General features: G+C 37.8%; 1 protein-coding gene across 3 annotated transcripts in view; it reads right to left on the bottom strand.

Moving 5' to 3' along the window:
- The window catches only part of KNL1 (kinetochore scaffold 1), a 66,759-nt gene that overhangs the window by 2,524 nt on the left and 45,014 nt on the right, over window positions 1–19,221 (bottom strand). For 2 of the 3 annotated variants that reach the window (XM_049613356.1, XM_049613358.1), the window contains exons 14-23: window positions 15,579–15,694; window positions 13,417–13,507; window positions 12,315–12,431; window positions 10,470–10,557; window positions 6,972–7,049; window positions 6,775–6,814; window positions 5,908–6,009; window positions 5,100–5,200; window positions 1,868–1,936; window positions 1,097–1,206 (exon numbers count right to left, since the gene is read on the bottom strand). In XM_049613356.1, the coding sequence (XP_049469313.1) occupies window positions 1,097–1,206; window positions 1,868–1,936; window positions 5,100–5,200; window positions 5,908–6,009; window positions 6,775–6,814; window positions 6,972–7,049; window positions 10,470–10,557; window positions 12,315–12,431; window positions 13,417–13,507; window positions 15,579–15,694 (912 nt within the window). Of the gene's footprint in view, window positions 1–1,096; window positions 1,207–1,867; window positions 1,937–5,099; window positions 5,201–5,907; window positions 6,010–6,774; window positions 6,815–6,971; window positions 7,050–10,469; window positions 10,558–12,314; window positions 12,432–13,416; window positions 13,508–15,578; window positions 15,695–19,221 lie in introns of those variants that run through there. The other variant, XR_007453793.1, reaches the window with a different exon arrangement.

The raw sequence follows: 19,221 nt of genomic DNA, 5'->3' as shown, positions 1-19,221 counted from the left end.
GAGCCTGACGCGGGGCTCGAACTCACGGACCGCGAGATCGTGACCTGGCTGAAGTCGGACGCTTAACCGACTGCGCCACCCAGGCGCCCCTGTAATGTTTATTTTTGAGAGAGAGACAGAGACAGAGTTTGAGCTGAGGAGGGGCAGAGAGAGAGGAAGACACAGAATCCAAAGCAGGCTCCAGGCTCTGAGTTGTCAGCACAGAGTCTGATGTGGGGCTTGAACCCATGAGCCGTGAGATCATGACCTGAGTCGAAGTCAGACGCCCAAAAGACTGAGCCACACAAACGCCCCTATACTTTCATTTTTTTAAAAATGTTTATTTTCGAGAGAGAGCACATGAATGGGGGAGGGGCAGAGAGAGAGGGAGACACAGAATCCAAAGCAGGCTCCAGGCTCTGAGCTGTCAGCACAGAGCCTGACATGGGACTTGAATTCATGAACTGTGAGATTATGACTTGAGCTGAAGTCGGATGCTTAACCAACTGAGCCACCCAGGCACCCCAATATTTTTATAATTTCAGGATCCACTATTACATATATAAAATTGCAGCTCTTCTTTTTTTAAAATTTATTATTTTTAAAAAAAATTCTTTTTACATTTATTTTTTTTGAGAGACAGAGAAAGAGCACAAGTCGGGTAGGGGCAGAGAGAGAATGAGACACAGAATCCAAAGCAGGCTCCAGATGCTGAGCTGTCAGCACAGAGCCCGATGTGGGGCTCGAATGCACAAAATGTGAGATCATGACCTAAGCCAAGGTTGGATGCTCAACCGACTGAGCCACCCAGGCGCCCCTTTAATTTATTATTAAAAAAAAAATTTTTTTTTTAAGTTTACTTATTTTTGAGAGAGACAGAGACAGTGTGAGTGAGATAGGGGCAGAGAGAGAGGAAGAGACAGAGTGTCCCAAGCAGGCTTCATGCCACCAGGAGAGCCTGATGCAGGGATCCAACTCATGAAACTGTGAGATCATGACCTGAGCCGAAACCAAGAGTTGGACATCTAACCAAATGAGCCACCCAGAAGCCCCTCAGAGCTCTTCTTTTTGTGACAGAAAACAAAATTTTCTTTCAAAATACTTTAATCAGATTTACCTTGGGAACCTCATGCTGTGTTTTACATTTCTTCTTCCAGGATTCTTGTTTCTCAATGTACTGGAAGATAAGCTTATGAACTAAAAGGGAGGAAGGAGGAGCTTTATCCTCTGAGGAAGGAAAAACAACAACAACAGGGTATTACTTACTTTCATTTATCTTCTACACATAAGTTAGAAATATTATATAAACTAGAAATACCTTCAAACTACTAGGTATCTAAGTATCCTCTCCGTTTTATTTTCAAACACATAAATCAACATATATAGTAAACACAGACATTCTTATAAAAACTCAAGCCTTTATCATGTACAGAATAGAAGCTGGTTAAAAACATGGGCTTAAATGTAACATAAACCTAAGTTTAAATCCTGCCTTTCCTTACAACCTGAGTGATCCTAAGCACAACACTTACTTCTTTTGAGCTGCAGTTCTCTAATTTGTAAAATGAGGAACCTTACCTCCAAGTGTTAACGTAAGTAACATTAATGCCTGATACAGATTAAGTACTCATAATGGTAATTTTTCAATTATGGAAACAGCTATTATTAATCATCAATCATTGCTTAAAATCTAGTAATAATTAAAAAAATTAAATCCTACCTAATATTTGGAACATTATCCAAGCAATTTTATGTCTAATAAACATTTCTAAGGACAAATTATTATTATTATTATTGTTTATATTTAACTTTGTATGTGAAAGAGCTCTCAAGGAGCAATTTACACTTGTAAATATTCAACAAGTTTTTTGTGGATAACTGGACTTACCATCTAACAGAGACTGAAAATTCAGGTCAACAATCTTCCTGAAAGCCTTGTCCAGGAAAGGGAGACCAACTAGGAAGAACCAGAGTAAGAGTAGTATTTCTTTTTATTATCTGATTTTAAGCCACATACAACTCAGTACTTTACAAGCCTACTCTTTCTGGGTAGCAGGGTTTTTTGTTTTTGTTTTTTCTTTAGAGAGAGAGAGAGCATGTGAAGAGAGAGAGAGAGAAGAAAGAGAATCTTAAGAAGGGTCCACACTCAGTGCAGAGTTTGACATGGGGCTCGATCCCACCACTTTGGGATCATGACATGAGCTGAAATCAAGGGTCAGATGCTCAAGTGACTGAGCCACCCAGGTGCCCAAACAGAGTGTTTTTTTTAATATAAGCAGCTAAAGGTATATCCTTGAATCATATTATTTTTTGTGAATGGTAAAGGCTCCCCGAGACTGCCGAACTACACTTACTGACAGGCCTTTGAAGGAAATTTAAGGTGTAGTACCTTTATTTTAAATTTATCAAGGCCTCCTCCTTTAACTCCTAAATTTTGTGCAAAGATACTATTTTCAGACACCATACAAAAAAATGACTATGATCTCTTCACACCTACTTTCTTTTTATAAATACAGTGCAAATGATTTATGCTCTTTGCATTACAGTAATGAGTTTTAGGTAGCCAGGAGAGCTGCTTCCTCCTCCAAACTCTAGAGTTCTCTCATGTTTCTCGAATTCTGATTCTTTTCATGTTATTGAATATTTTCTATGTGTTAGGCACTGGGGATACAATAATGAGACAAAAAGACACGATCAAATTATATTCTCAAAAAGCTAATAGCTCAGGGGGATACACAGATAATTGCACAAATAAACACACCAAAAACTACAACTGGGAATAGGCACTATTAAGTAAAACTGCGGGAAGCAATGAGAAAATATATAAGAGGAAGGTAACTAGTAGAAGGAATGGGTAAAAGGAGAGTCAAGGAAAACTTTCCTGAGAAAGTGATAATTGAGCTGAGCTCTTAAGAATTACTGGCAGAAATTTATTTAGTGGAGAGGGAGTACTATGGTATGAATGATTGTGTCCTCCCCTCAAATTTGTATGTTGAAATCTTAATGCCCAAGGTGATGGTATTAGGTGACAGATTTTTGGGGAGGTATTTCAGACATGAGGGTAGACCCCTTATGAACGAGATTAATTAGGGTCTCAGAAGAGACCCTAAAGAGCTAGCTTGGACTTTCAGCATATAAGGATACAATAAAAAGTATGCGCCCTGGAAGAGGGCTCTTACCTGAGCATGCTGGCATCCCAGTCTTGGATCTCCAGCTTCCAGAAATGTAGAAAATAAATTTTGGTTGTTCATAAGCTACCCAGTTTATGGCATTTTTGTTATAGTAGTCCAAATGGACAAAGGCAAGGGAAAGGGTTTCCAGGCATAAAAAAGATCATTATGAAGGTCCTGGAGAAGGATGGAATATGACTGACCATAAAAAGACCATGATCTTTTGTTTTTTGTTTTTTTTTTAAATTTTAACGTTTATTTATTTTTGAGACACAGAGAGACAGAGCATGAACAGGGGAGGGGCAGAAAGAGAGGGAGACACAGAATCTGAAACAGGCTCCAGGCTCTGAGCGGTCAGCACAGAGCCCGACACGGGGCTTGAACTCACGGACCGTGAGATCATGACCTGAGCCGAAGTCGGATGCTTAACCGACCGAGCCACGCAGGCGCCCCGACCATGATCTTTTAAAGAAATGAAAGAGGGGTGCCTAGCTGGCCAGTCATCAGAGCATGAGACCCTTGATTCTCAGGGTTGTGAGTTCATGGCCCACATTGTGTGTGGAGCCTACTTTAAAAAAAAAAAAAAAAAAAAAAAGGGAAATGAAAGAAATCCATGTGCGAAAGTGCAGAGAATAGTTTAAGATGAGGCAGGAAAAGGAGGAAAAATTAAATTCTTGCAAGATGTTACAGTTCATAGCAAATATTTTGATCATTAGTCTAAGAGTATTTGGTGCATAATCAGATTTTTAACAATCCCCATAGCTGCAGGAAGGAAGATGAATTGGAGGGGAAAAGGAGAAGATCCAGAAAGGCCAGTTTGAATGTTATTGTAGTCATTTGGTTAGAAATGACTATTGATAGGAAATGAAGAAAAGTGGATCAGTATTAAGAAATTAAAATCAGTAAGTCTTATTGATGATTAGATATGCCTGGCAAGGGATAAAATAAAGAGGTAAAGAGTGATTCCTGTTTTAATTTTGGACCTGGACTAGAGCATGTGGGTGGCTTGAGTGCAGAGTCTGTTTGGCATTCTCTCTCTCCCTCTCACTCTACCCACTCCTCCCCCACCCTCTCTCTCTCTCAAAATAAACAAACAAACAAACAAACAAATAAACATTTAATTTTGGACCTGGACTGAAGTTGTTGATATTCTTTGAGAAAAGGAAATTTTAAGGAGAATCATGTGTGGAGGCTGGAAAAATGTGAAGTTTGGTTTGCTATGCTGAAATTGTTTCAGAGAAAAGACCTAAAGACACCGACAGGAGCCTCTTAACAAAATAGCTAGAACTCTGTCCAGTTACCATATACTGATTTCAAAGACTCTGTTAAGCCTACCAATATATACAGAACTTCCAATGAACTTTTTAGGTTAATTTAAGTACAAAAAAAAAAAAAAAAATATCAAGGGGTACCTGGGTGGCTCAGTTGGCTGAACATCCAACTTCAGCTCAAGTCATGAACTCAAGCTTCGGTTCGTGAGTTCAAGCCCCACAATAGGCTGGCTACTGTCAGCAGACAGCCTGCTTTGGACCTTCTGTCCTCCTCTCTCTCTGCCCCTCCCCTGCTCATGTTCTCTCTCAAAACAAAACAAAACAAAACAAAACAAAACAAGTGTCACCAGCCATTAGAGTAAGTCTATCAAAAAAGACAGATGGAAAAAAGGAAGCCAGAATAAATAGATGCAAATAGCATATTGATCCATTATTTGGATATGTAAAATTTCTTTCATCTAATGTCATTCAACAAAGGTCAACTTTCATTAGTTGAATTTTTATTTTATTCTCTATCTAATAAAATGAAATCCTATTATTGTAAATTAAAATAATTGCTTCTTCTAGTGTGCTTTCATTTCATTATGTTAATAGTTATTATTGTAGTAAAATAAAGATTGGACTCCTTAGTGAGTTTATCCATACATTTTTCTGCAGAGGAATTACTTTTGCTACTCACCTGCTGGCTCTCCAAAGGTGATGGTAAGTTCTATTGTGTCATAAAGAAAGGTGAACACAGCTTGATCATCACTCCACTCGATGACTTCCCACTCAGACACGCTGGAGAGAAATAAACAAAGACAAAAATTTTTTTCTGAAGTAAAAGAAGAGGAGAGTTAACTTTTGATACCACACAAAGAGTGCCAGCAATATTTGCTGAAGTTTTTTGCTGGCTTGGGAGATAATCAAATATTTTGATTCAAATACCGTGAATGTACAAATATGCTTTTGAAAGAATTGACCCAATTTTGAGTTCTGCATCAGAGAAAACCCAAGTTTAGGCAATATAAAGTGTTAAATATTTTAAAATGATAATTTCATAGCTTTCCCACCTTGTATACTTTCAGCTTGGTGTTGAGTACATTGACTCTTTTTGAGGTTGTATTGTATTACGGGTTAAAGATAGTGATACACAGGGGCATCTGGGTGGCTCAGTCAGGTAAGTGTCCAACTCTTGATTTTGGCTCGGGTCATGATTTCAAGGTTCAAGGGTTCAAGCCCCGGGTTTAAGTCCTGGTTTGTGGTTTCAAGCCCCATGTCAGGCTCCGTGCTGGCACTGCAGAGCCTGCTTGGGAATCTCTCTCTCTCTCCCTCTCTCTCTGCCCCTCTCCCACTGTATGTGGGCTCTCTCTCAAAATCAATAAATAAACTTAAAAAAAACAACAACAGTGATACATGTTAAAAACACATGTCAACTGCTGTAATAGGTTAGCCAACTACAAAGGCACAGGGTAAAACACAAACTAATGACACCTGCTTTTCCTTACCTCAACTGATCCAGTAGCTCTTCAGTTCTATTTGTTTGTTTTTGCACGAAGTCTATTTGAGCAAGGGTCTGCTCTTTCTGTACTTCCAGTTCTAAGAGATTTCTGCAAATCATAGCAGGTAATCAGAGAGATAAGGCTGTTGTCAGAGAATTTGGACTCCATAAAAATAAAAGGTTTATGAGAAGAAGTCACATGCTAGATGGCTCCCCAGTGAAGTGAATGGCATCCATTTTTGTTTTCTTAGTTTTTTTTTTCTTGTGTTTTTTTTTTTTTTTAATAAGCATTAATCTAGAAGTGAGGGTCTAATTAGGAAAAGCTTAAACCAATGGTTCTCAAAATTAGCATCCATGAAGGTTTGCATCTTTGACGGTTTGCATATTCTTTAATATTATTATTAAAATTTACTTTTCATTTTGGGGTGCCTGGGTGGCTCAGTCAGTTAAGGATCCGACTCTTGATTTCCACTCAGGTCTTGATCTCATGGTTTGTGGGAGTGAGCCCCGTGTTGGGCTCTGCAGTGACAGTATGGAGCCTACTTGGGATTCTCTGTCTTCTTTCTCTCAAAGTAAGTAAATAAACTTAAAAAAAAAAAAAAAGTACAATATAAAAACAGTTTAATGCTAGGTTTATTTTCTTTAAAAGGATCCCGATATTATTCAAGCTTGAGAAATACTACCTTGGATTAATGCCCCGTAAGTGCTTAGAAAACACTGCCAACTAAAACAGGTCAAGTTCAAGGTGGAACAGAAGCCCTGAGTCAGTCTTAATTCAATATTCATGTGCCTAATCTTGTCAGTTTTTAGAGGTAGGAAGCCATTTAGCCTTGCAAAGTTTAGCCTATTTTCTAACACTGCAGTTGAAGCTGACCTTTGGAGCTCTTCTTCTTCAGTTTTCAACTGTTCCAGTTCTTTAGGGAAAAAAAAAAATCTGTCAGAATGGACACATTAAAATGTTGCTACAAAAAATCATCTGTTCTATTGAAAATTCTGTATCACTTTATCTCACCTAAATAAACAGAAAATAACTTGTTTTTTTTCCCCATTTATCTTAATTAATTCAGTTACCTTTCTCTGCAGCTCTCATTTCTGAATTCCATTCTTCCATAGGATTGTCTTTCTCTCCATCCTCCAAATTCTTAGTTTCTAAGTAGGCAATGTGCATTAGAATAACTCAGTCAAAAATAACCAGAGATGAGAAAAAAAGATGGTCCCAAAATGAAGTGTTAACAGTATTTCACAAATAGTCATCATTCCCCACCTTTCCTTGCCAATAAAGCACTGAGCTATACTTATAATTTCATACAAAGACTTGCTTCTAGCGGCAGACAAGTGAACTTTGAGCCACATACAATGATCTCCAACAGCAGCTTCTCATAGGCCACTCTGAGGTAGAAATTGTTTACATATAATTGCATATGTTGAAGTTATTGTTAGGCAACCCCATGGACAAGAAACAGGAACAGATACACATACACAAAAGCATGTGTGCACATTTCCAATAAGTACTTAACTTCTTACATTTACTCTTCATCTATTCAAATTCCATCTCTACATTGCAGCCAATGCTTAATACTCTTCAAGGTTGCTCACTGTTCTCAGAAAAAGTCAAACCTCCTTAAGGGGCCCTCCTTGCCCAGGCCCACAAAGCTGACATCTCCAGCTTTATCTGAATCATGTTCTCTCTTGCGCTTTCTCTATTCTAGCCAACATTGGCCTTATTTCAGATCCTTATACTTGTTACATTCTTTCCCATAGAAGAACTTCTGTGTGTGTTATTCATATTAAATAGTCTGCTTTCCCTTCCTCACTTTAAATCCTCCTCATTTTCAGATCTTAACTTAAAAGCCATTTCCACAGAGAGAAGCTCCTCCGGACCTGACTAGGTTAGATTTGTTTCAGGACCTTACAGCACCGTGTAACCTCTCTCACAGCACTTAACATAAAATTATTATTTTTAAGCTTACTTATTTATTTTGGGAGAGACAGAGCAAATTGGGGAGAGGCAGAGAGAGACAGTGAGAGGGAGAGAGAAAGAATCCCAAGCAGGCTCCACACAGGCAGCTCAGAGCCCAGCAGGGGGTTTGAAACCACAAGGTTCAAAGCCTTGAGATCAAGAGCTGAGCTGAAACCAAGAGTCAGATGCTTAACTGACTGAGCCATCCAGGTGCCCTAAATTATTTAATTCTTATATTCTTTTCTAGATGAGAAGCTCCACAGGGCCATAAAGTTTTTGTGTTTAATCACCATAGTATTCTAAGCATTGAGCACTGTACATGGCACAACATAGGTACTCAGTATATTTGCTCAAGGCATAATTAAGGAATGAGAAAGAAATAGCTATTTGTCAGTGGTATCTAGAGAAAGAAGTGTGGTTTTTGGTATTTTAAAGATAAGAGAGAGGTGAATATATCCTTTAGAGAGGAGGCAGAAAGGTTGAATATGTAAGAGATAAGGGAAAATCAGTGATATGAAATTCCTGAGAAGAGGGGATGGAACTGAAGTTTAGGTGGAAAGATTGGTCTTAGGGAAAAGAAAGGAATGATGAAAGAATGGATATAGATATATAAAAGTTTGATTTGTTTGGAAGTAGGAAGTTCAAAAGTTCTGACCTAATAGCTTGTTTTTCATATGTGAAGTAGAAAGAAAGGTAATGAACAAAGGAGTAGGGCATGAGTAGTAGGAGTCTAAGATTATGGAATTCATACACTCACTATCAATGCAATGTAGAAAACATGTACTAGGCACTTGCTCAATGCAAAGCATAGTACTAAGAACTCTGAAGGATATGGAGAAAAATAAAAGCTGATCTTTGCTTCCATGGAGCTTACACATTAGGGAGATAGCTATATAAAAATAACTATAATTACAAGTAGATGTATACTACAAGAAGGACTAATAAAACAGCTACAGGAGCTCAAGGGAGATAAGGACTGCTTCCTTTGGTAGAAAACAGAAGGAAAATGCATTAGCAAAGACAAAATAGCAGGACTGCATAGAGATGACAAGATTTGGTTGGAATCTGGGATGCATAATAGAAGAATAATAGTAAATCATCTAAGAAAGGAAGACCTAAAAATTATTGTGGAGAATGTAAATGTCAAGCTTAGGTGTTTGGACTTTATTGTTATAAATGGAAAGAAGTTTGTGAAGGGAGTAACATAATGAAAACTGTTCTTCATAATTATTTAATCTGGCAGCAATGCGCAGGTTGGACTAGAAGGAGGTAGGATGAAATTAAGAGTGTAGAAAAATTGCAGGGTGCCTAGGTGGCTTGGTTGGTTAAGTGTCTGACTCTTGGTTTCATCTCGGGTCATGATCTCATGGTTTGTGAGTTCGAGTCCTGTGAGGGGCTCTGTGCTAACAGTGTGGAGCCTGCTTGGGATTCTCTATCTCCCTCTCTCTCTCTCTGCCCTTCCCCTGCTCACCATCTCTCTCAAAAAAATAAGTAAATAAACTTAAAAAAAAAAAAGAGTATAGAAAGATTAGTTAGAAGACTTGGAATAGCGTGTCAGAATTGATGATAGCCTTAATGGGAATGGGAAAGAATACGAGATGCTGAAGAAGCAGATATGACAGGACCTGATTAGAGAGACTCAAAGACAATGAAAGTTTTTAGCTGTTTACAGTATGTAACAATAGTGATGCCATTAACAGAGATGAGAAACATCATAGGGAGAGCAGATTTTCAGATTTTATTTTGGAAATAACAATGTCCTTAAGGTGCTTAAAGACATATTTGCATAAAGGTTCAGCAAGAAACTAGAAATGTTAAGTTTGGAACTCAAGAGAGAGGCTAAAGATGACCTCACTCAGAATAATTATAAGCTATTTAAGGGCAAAAATCTGTGTTTATAATATCTTTTTTTTCTGAGGCTAAGCATAGTATTGGGCATGCAGCAGGTGTTCAACAAATGATGAATTTAACTGAATTTGGAAATCATACAAACACAAATGTTAAGGCAGATGAAAGCATGAAGGAGAGAATATAGAAATGAGTAGATGATAAAATCTAAAGGCCTACAAAAGAAGTTAGAGAGACAGCAACAGAGAAGCTAAAAGGAATAGTCAGAAAAAAAAAGAGTCAGGGTAGTACAATATCATAGAGGTTTAGGGAGATGAAAGATTCAGAAGGAAGAGAATAATCATCAGTGTCAAATGCTGAAGGAGGTCAAGATAGCTAAGGACTAAGAGCTTCTAAATTTGATGATTATGTGGAATTTTGTGATTTATGAGAAAGCACTGCAGGACAACAATACTAACAAATTGGGAATATGAGAGGTCAAACTAAAAGGACAGCTATTTTCCAAATGGAGATAATAAGTTCATCTATTAAAAAAATAAGATTACAGTCTAGGTTATGAAGAACTTTCTAAAGAGGTTTATTATCTTGGGCATCTCTTGTTGATTGTGTTATGGATGACCACAGGTAAAGAGCTTTATTTTGCTCTAATGTCTCAAATTGCTAATACAAGGCTTCAGCATAGTGATACCAGCAATCTGTACCATAGGGAAGCTGTTAGGTAAAATTAAACTACCTTTGGGAAAGTGTTCAAAATACTTTACCTATTTCCACCTCAGTGAGACAGTTCTCAATCTTCTTAAGTATGTTGTTCATTTCATCTATCCTTGTCTGAAGTTTCTCCCTCTCATTCTAAAAATACAATATTACACTGTTAAGTTAAACCTCTAAACAAAACACTTTAACATTATAAATGGTTAAACTTACTGACCTACTGCTTTGTCTATACCATGAACAGGCAAATCTTGAAACGAAGGTCAAAGCTTCAAGTCTGGACTTAAGATGTTTTTAAAAAGCATACATAACAAGGTGACTTGGTCGGTTAAGCATTCAACTTTGGCTCAATGATCTCATGGTTCATGAGTCTGAGCCCCACATCGGGCTCTCTGCTGTCAGCACAGAGCCCACCTTAGATCTTCTGTCACCCTCTCTCTCGGCCCCTCCCCTGCTCTCACATGCACTCTCTCAAAAATAATAAACATTAAAAAAAAAAAGACATACATAACAGATTCATATAAACCCATTTTTTGTACTTTCCTTTATCCCAGCATTTCCATGTTAATATATATTACTTAAAAAAAAAAAAAAAAGAATTCTTTTTGAAATTAAAAAAAAAATTTTTTTAATGTTTATTTGAGACAGAGAGAGACAAGCATGAATGGGGGAGGGTCAGAGAGAGAGGAAGACACAGAATCCCAGGCAGGCTCCAGGCTCTGAGCTGTCAGCACAGAGCCTGACACGGGGCTCGAACTCACAGACTGTGAGATCATGACCTGAGCCGAAGTCGGAAGCTCAACTGACTGAGCCACCCAGGCGCCCCCCCAAAAAAAGAATTCTTAAAAAAATGTTCTATGGTCAAATAAATATGGAAAACATTAAATAGAATTAAAGCATTTTTTGTTCTTTTTAGACTTAAAAAAAAAATTCTGAGTTTAGACTTTAATATGCTATTTTTTCTCCAAAGGAAGGATATGGCATGTGACATTTCTCAGAGTTATTTGCCAAATGAAAATTTTTTTATGAAGAGCCTTTCTTAAAGTATCATCATTTTGGGAAATGCTACTTTAAACATGCACACACAGGAGCACTGGTTGGCTAAGTCAGTAGAGTATGCAACTCTTGATCTAGGGGTCGTGAGTTCAAGCCCCACATTGGTCATAGAGCTTGCTTGCTTACTTACATACGTACATACCTAAAAATAAACATGCACATACATTCATAGATGGGTATGGACTATGAGGAAGATAATACTACAGTACAGTCCTTAGCAATAGAAGATCAGAATCCTACGTTGTTTTACCTCAACATTTGAGATGAGATATAGGCCCATATTAGTAAATATATTCTAGAATTACTCAGATTTCCTTTTTTTTTTTTAATTAAAAAAAAAATTTTTTTTTTTTAACGTTTATTTATTTTTGAGACAGAGAGAGACAGAGCATGAATGGGGGAGGGTCAGAGAGAGAGGGAGACACAGAATCTGAAACGGGCTCCAGGCTCTGAGCTGTCAGCACAGAGCCCGACGCGGGGCTCGAACTCACAGACCGTGAGATCATGACCTGAGCCGAAGTCGGACGCTTAACCAACTGAGCCACCCAGGCGCCCCTTTTTTTTTTTTTTTTTTTTTTTAAGTAGGCTCCATGCCTAACGTGGGGCTTGAACTCATGACTCTGAGATTGAGAGTTGCATGTTCCACTGACTGAGCCAACCAGGTGCCTCTGGATTTCCCACTTTTGATAAATTGAACTCCACCTCTTATGAACCATTGTAAATTTATGCCCAAGTCTCATTCACATGTCTCTCCGAAGAAACATTCTTCATATCCTACAACCACTATAAAGTAACTTTAATAGACCTTTCTTTCTATGCTGTTAGCTGTGTCAAATTACCTGAGCTGACTGTACCAGCTTGCTGTAGAGAGCCACTTTTCCTTGGTGAGTGAAGACTTTAGTCATCTTGGTAAAACGTGACTTTATTTTGTTCAGGTAAATTCCAAAGGCCTTCAGCTGCAAGAGAAAGTCAAAGGTTATAATGCCCTAAAACAAGTGAGTTAGAAAAGGCAAATGGTCTGGAAAGGCTGGATCAGCTGCTATGTGCTAAGCTTTGCCCATCCTACACTGATTCCTAAGGCAGGGCATTTCTCATTTGCAAATCTTAAAAAAAACAAAAAACAAAAACTCATTCATTCATTTAAATTAAGTAATCTCTGTACCTAATGTGGGACTCAAACTCCTGACCCCAAGATCAAGAGTCATATGCTCCAAGAGTTGAGAGCCAGCCAGATGTCCCCTCATTTGCAAATTTAATCATATTTAATAGTTTAAGAATTTCAGTTTTAATTCCTGCTTAAAAAATTTTTTTTAATGTTTATTTATATTTGAGAGAGAGAGAGAGAGACAGAGCACAAGTGGGGGAGGGGCAGGGAGACAGAGACAGAATCTGAAACAGGCTCCAGGCTCTGAGATGCGAGCAGTCAGCACAGAGGCTGACACGGGTCTTGAACTCACAAGTAGTGAGATCATGACCTGAGCCGGAGTCGGATGCTCAACCGACTGAGCCACCCAGGCACCCCTAATTCCTGTTTTTCATTCATTTATTCATATTACAAGTTAGAAAATAACAGGTTCTTAGTTAATTTAAAAAATTCTTTTAATATATTAGAGCACATATAAAATGTGTTGCTTATTATTTAACCAATTAAAGTAAATCTTTTCCTCATCTAAATCTAAGTGAAAGGAAAACAAGTAGGAGGAAATTCTAAATAAACTTCAAATATATTTCCTATTTTAAATTAGTTATTTCAGGTTTGAAAAATTATATATTAACAATTACTCATATATAATTAAATTAAAACCTTGATAACATATTATACCTGAGAAGTTAAAGAACTCATCACTAATTACCATGTAACAGTTACTTATTTCACAATAAACTGTGTTCAAAATGTGTATACTGATTCCCATTCAGAAAATGAGACAAAAATAAAAATACCTCCTCATCAGAGCAGTGTCTCATTTTTTCCCACAGGTTCCTATTTATATCAGTCAACAGTTTATCCTGGTTCAGTGCAGATAGCTTTAATCTAAAATATAGAAAAGTTAATTAATTAGCTCAGGGTTCAGAAGTCAGCTAGAATGAATCAACACAGATTTACAGGCATAATTAATTTGACTCTTCCTAATTCTTTTCTACCTTAAAAAAAAGGGGGCATTTACTCAAGACCAGTGGTCAGCTTCATTATTTCAACACTTGTAGAACAGTTCAAGAATGCTATGAATCATAAAAACTTCTCACAAACATTATTCTCAAGCAACTTGGTCTAACATGAAAACATGTTGCTTTTAAAGAATCTTTAAGGCCTATCAATGCGTAATTATTGTCAAGTTGTAGTTATTATTTTAAGTAAAAGTTCCCATTCAGCTCAGTCTTATCCACCTTTATAGTACAGCATTTGTAAAAGTAGCAAAGTTACATATTAGTCTCTTGTTAGTAAGTAGAATACATTTCTATCAGAGTTAGAAGATATTATATACAGGAGTATAGGTGTAAAATCAGATAGTAGAGCACATCTACTGCACATTGTGTACAAGATCTTATTTTATCCAAAATAAAACATTCTCAGACAAATCTGAGGCACTCAACTCTTTTAAAAAACATGAAGATAAGAAACTTTTCTGTCTTGTTCAGTGATGAACACCAATACTTTTTCTTTTTTTAAATTTTAAGGAGGTTTCACACCTAGTGTGGAGCCCAATGTGGGGCTTGAACTCATCACCCTGAGATCAAGACCTGAGCTGAGACCAAGAGTTGATCGGATACTACCTGACTGAGCTACACAAGTGCCCCGAACCTTAGTACTTAGTATAGTGCCTGGCAGATAGTAGGTGTTCAATATATAGTTGAATGAAAAAACAGGATCAGGCAAATCTGTGGTGTTATAATTCAATAGCATCTTAAGTTTCTAGTTTTAAAACTACGTAATTTTTTAAAAATGATTAAAAATTTTTTTTAAATAAATATTTATTTTTGAGAGAGACAGAGCACGAATGGGGGAGGGGCAGAGAGAGAGGGAGACACAGAATCTGAAGCAGGCTCCGGGCTCCAAGCTGTCAGCAGAGCCGGATGGCCCAATGTGGGGCTTGAACTCACGAACTGCGAGGTCATCATCTGAGCTGAAGCTGGACAAGTTGGACGCTTAACCGACTGAGCCACCCAGGTGCCCCTAAAAATTATTTTCTTTTCTAATTGTTAAATTGGTTCAAAAATTTAAAAAAAAAATTTTTTTTAAACGTTTATTCATTGTTGAGAGACAGACACAGAGCATGAGCAGGGGAGGGGTAGAGAGAGGGGAGACACAGAATCTGAAGCAGGCTCCAGACTCCGAGCTGTCAGCACAGAGCCCGACGCAGGGCTTGAACCCACGAACCATGAGATCATGACCTGAGCCGAAGTCGGTTGCCCAACTGACTGAGCCACCCAGGCGCCCCAGATTGGTTCAAATTTAATTGGATAGTTCTAGATAACTAGGATATAAATATATTTTGGATTGTAAGTCCTAAGTTACCTGAGGGAATCTAGATATACCTAATTTATAAATTATTGTGCTGCATCTACATACACCAAAGCACTGAGCTACAGTCTAATACCATGTTCTTTCATAATGCAAATCAAGGGCAAATGAGATAAAATTATAAACCCAAAGGCAATCTTGATTTCAGGCACTATATATAAATCTCTAAAGGGTATTATCTATCTTCTTTTTTGAAGATGTTCTTTTGCAATCAATTTATGATATCATAATCTAATAATTAATGTTTATTGAGGATGTACTTTTTGCTAAGAATGGCATCAAGACATTTTATATACATTATTTCCTCTGCTCATTTCTGCCTGCTGCGTATGTATCGTTATCCCTAATTTATGGATGTGGAAATGATGGTTAAATGACACATAAAGTTACACAGCTAGTGCTGTAGCCAGGATTGAGCTTTAATCTGTCTGACTACAAAGCTGACTCTTTCCTATATACCATATCACACTGCCAGTTAATGCCATGAACTTTTTCCTGTGCCCAGTGTTATTCTAATCAAAACCTATCACACAGATTATTCACCCATCCAATGAAACACACACAAAAACGCAAACTTTCATACTCTTCAATCTTTTGGCGAAGAGCCTCACAATCTTCTCTATAAATCTGTATCTTGGGTCGGTAAACATATTGACTTAACATCACGTCTTCTGGAGTAGGTGGTGTGTTTACAGTAAACTGGAAAAAAAAGAAAATCAGTCCCTCAAAACTGGTAGTTTGAAGACAAAACCATGTTTAAAAACTGTTTCACATTTCAGAGTGCTTATTTTAAAAAGTCATAAAAGAAAAATTTGATTACCCTATGAAATTGATATACCTAATAATCTAGTAGTTGGAATTTGAATTCAAGTCTCTGACGTCAAAGTCCATTTCCTACATTTGTTTAGTGGATGTTCCATTCACATGCGAGTCAAAGTGGTTTGAAAATGGTTATGCGTTGTTTTAAGAAAATCAATACCTAAAAGTTCAAACTTATCAGGAACTCTTTCATTAAAAGAAAGAAAAAAGATGCCAGTTTCCCAGATTTTTCTTTTCAACTCCCATTCTCTAGCTCTAATCCATACTTGTGTCTCAGAACCCTGATATCAAGAGTCATTTGACCTTCCAACAGAGCCAGCCAGGCATCCCAAATCCAATGACTTTTTGATGTCCTTGATGCAGTAATGGAAAAACCAAGTCAGCTCCTTACATCACATTACATATAAAAACCAAACCAAACAAAATCCCACAACTGCCCATTATTCATAGGCAGTATGGCACAGAATAAGTCATTTTACCACTCTAAGAGTTGGTCTCCTCATCTATAAAATGGGCACAATATTGACCAGCCTCTCAAGATTATGGTAAAAGGTTTTTTTTTTTTAAAGGTTACTCAAGTCCAGAGCCTGATAAAGTGATCTAACAAAATGTTAGCTTCTTCTCACTTTCTACTTTTATTTGATAAATTAAAAAGAACTGAATGAGGTTTTAATCTCCCTTCTCTGTCTCTAACACATCTTCTAGCAGATACTAGAAGTATCTACTAGAAAGTATAAAATAAAATATAAAAGTACTAAGTAAAGTACTTATAAAGTATAAAAAATGCTAAGATCAATTATAACTGAAGTTGATTCTCTTTCTTAAAGGTATATTTAAGGCTAGATTTATAAATAAAAATCAAAGCTCCATGCACTGGCTCAAAAAGAAATGGCAACACTAGAACACAGATTATGGGTTTTTTTTTGTCTTTTTTTTATAATTTGGAAGAGAGAGAGAGAGGTAGGGGGAGGGGGCAGAGGGAGAGAAAGAGAATCCCAAGCAGGCTCCATGCTCAGCACAGAGCTTGATGGACACAGAGCTTCACCCCACAGCCCCAGGATCTTGACCTGAACTGAAATTAAGAGTCATATGCTCAACTGACTGAACCACCCAGGTGCCCCCCAGATTGTGCTTTTTTTAATTTACATTTTTGTTTTGAGAGTGACAGAGAGAGCATGAGTAGGGGAGGGGAAGAATGAGAGGAGACAGAAAGAATCCCAAGCAGGTTCTGAGCTGCAAGTGCAGAGCCCAATGAGGGGCTCCACCTCACAAAACTGTGAGATCATGACCTGAGCTGAAATCAAGAGTCAGATGCTTAAGCAACTGAGGCACACCCAGACTGTGGTTTTAAAGCAAGGATTTTTCACTCAAAGAAATCAGGCCTCCTTGGGAAAATGGCTAAATGCCTTCATATAGGAGTCAAATGCTTGGGTAAAAGAATATTTCTTTTTATAGAAGTATTTGGACAATAAATGAAAAATAAATGATAGAATTAGTTTACAACTACTACTTTACACCTCCTAATTACTAGATCTAGATAATGATCATTAATGGCTGCCTATTCATCACCATCACACATTATTTCCTGATGGAAGTAGGACTATAAAGTGAACTTGAAAAAAACTCGGAATCTGATAAAGCTTCTGCCACTTTACAAAAAATACAAAGGATAGATAAAAGTTGGGTGTGCACAACTGGCAAAATCCATTTAGTGGTAAACTCTACAAAAAAACCCCCAAACAAACAAACCTGGTTTCTTCACTAAAAAGAAAAAAAAAAAAGGAGACAGAGATGGAATGGGACCTTACAGTTTAGGAGATGACTAAATTGATTGTAATCAACCAATTACAATATTTTGACCTCATTTGGGTCTCAATTTAGTAAACTGGAAGGAAGATAATGCTGAAGACAATGCGGAAAAGAAAAATACTGATTGAATAATCATTTTAAGGTATGATTATTATATTTGGATATGTTTTTAAAATATGAGTCTTCATCTTTTTAGGGATACGTATTGAAAACCAGATAAATTGATGATGCCTGGGATTTGCTTCAAAATAACAGAGAGGAGGCAGGGAAATGCAGAGACAAAACAAGAGTTGATAAATTTTGAAGTTTGGTGATGTATACATGGGGAGGTCATTGAACTATTCTCTATTTTTGTCTATGTTTGACATTTCCTATAATAATAAAAGTCTCTTTACAAAGGGTAGGGTTCCTCCTGAACCTTCATAACCACCAATGAAACACAGGGCCATGTTCCTAGAGATTCATCAGGAGTACAAGTGTCAATGGGTACCAGGCTCATGCACTGTGGGTACATATGGGCTGCAAATGCCCATGCCATATGCACAGTTGGGTTAATTTGCTGCACCATGAACCCAGGACTATGTACACCAGTGACCCTCCTCCCCTGACTTATCTATTTTGATTAAGTACCCAATTTATGCACAATCAGCTCTTGGCTATTTCAGGCCTGGCAGGGGTACCTGCAATAGTTCCTTGATATCCCTGAGGAGGGTGTAAATTATAGTACTTCTGCCGGAGGCACTCCCTGCACATAATGAGCATCATGGGACACTACAAAAGCACCATTTGCTGGTGATGCCTTCTGAGCTCCTGTAACTGCAAACACATATGGGAGCTGTATATGTGTCTATAAGGGGTAGCACACACTTCCTCACTTGCCTCAAGAACATTCTCCTCAGGGGTGCCTGGCTGGCTCAGTTGGTAGATCATGTGACTTTTTAAAATGTAATCTCTACACCCAACGTTAGGCTTGAACTCATGGCCCCAAGATCAAGAGTTGGATGCTCTGACCGAGCCAGCCAGGAATCCTGAGCATGTGACTCTTGATCTTGGGACTGTGAGTTCAAGCCCCATGTTGGGTGTAGAGCTTACTTTAAAAAACAAAAAAAGAGAAAGAAAAGAAAAAGGAAGGAAAAAAAAAAAACCACTTTCCCCGGTTCCACCCTAAAATAGACTCATAGTTATCCAAGTCCTGGATCAGATGCCCATAGCTGTGAACTTCATTTTCAATGGTCCATATGTACCTCTTTGGCTTGTCCCTACTTTGGAATTTTAAATTTCTTTCCTGGATAGCATAAACTCTCTTTCCATCTCTATGGGTTTGTTACCAGATCTATTTCCCTAACACCGATCCTCCTGACCTCTGCAAGGCCTGAGAGGAAAGGGGAAGATTCAGACCCTAAGGGTAGCTAACCTAAGGGTTAGCTCCTTAAGTGTCCTCTTCTTCACCTCTTCTGCCAGCAGCGTCTCTGCTCATATAGTTCCCCTCTGCTTTCTCCTAGTCCCCTGGTACTCTTTCTGCTTTTCCTAAGAAGTTGTAGACTCTGGATCCACATCTAGGCAGCTTTCTACTCCACATCTACAGGTGAAACAAGAGG

This window comes from Panthera uncia (genome assembly GCF_023721935.1).
Source record: "Panthera uncia isolate 11264 chromosome B3 unlocalized genomic scaffold, Puncia_PCG_1.0 HiC_scaffold_1, whole genome shotgun sequence".
NCBI classification, from domain to species: domain Eukaryota; kingdom Metazoa; phylum Chordata; class Mammalia; order Carnivora; family Felidae; genus Panthera; species Panthera uncia.
This window is presented reverse-complemented; position numbering and strand designations above follow the sequence as displayed.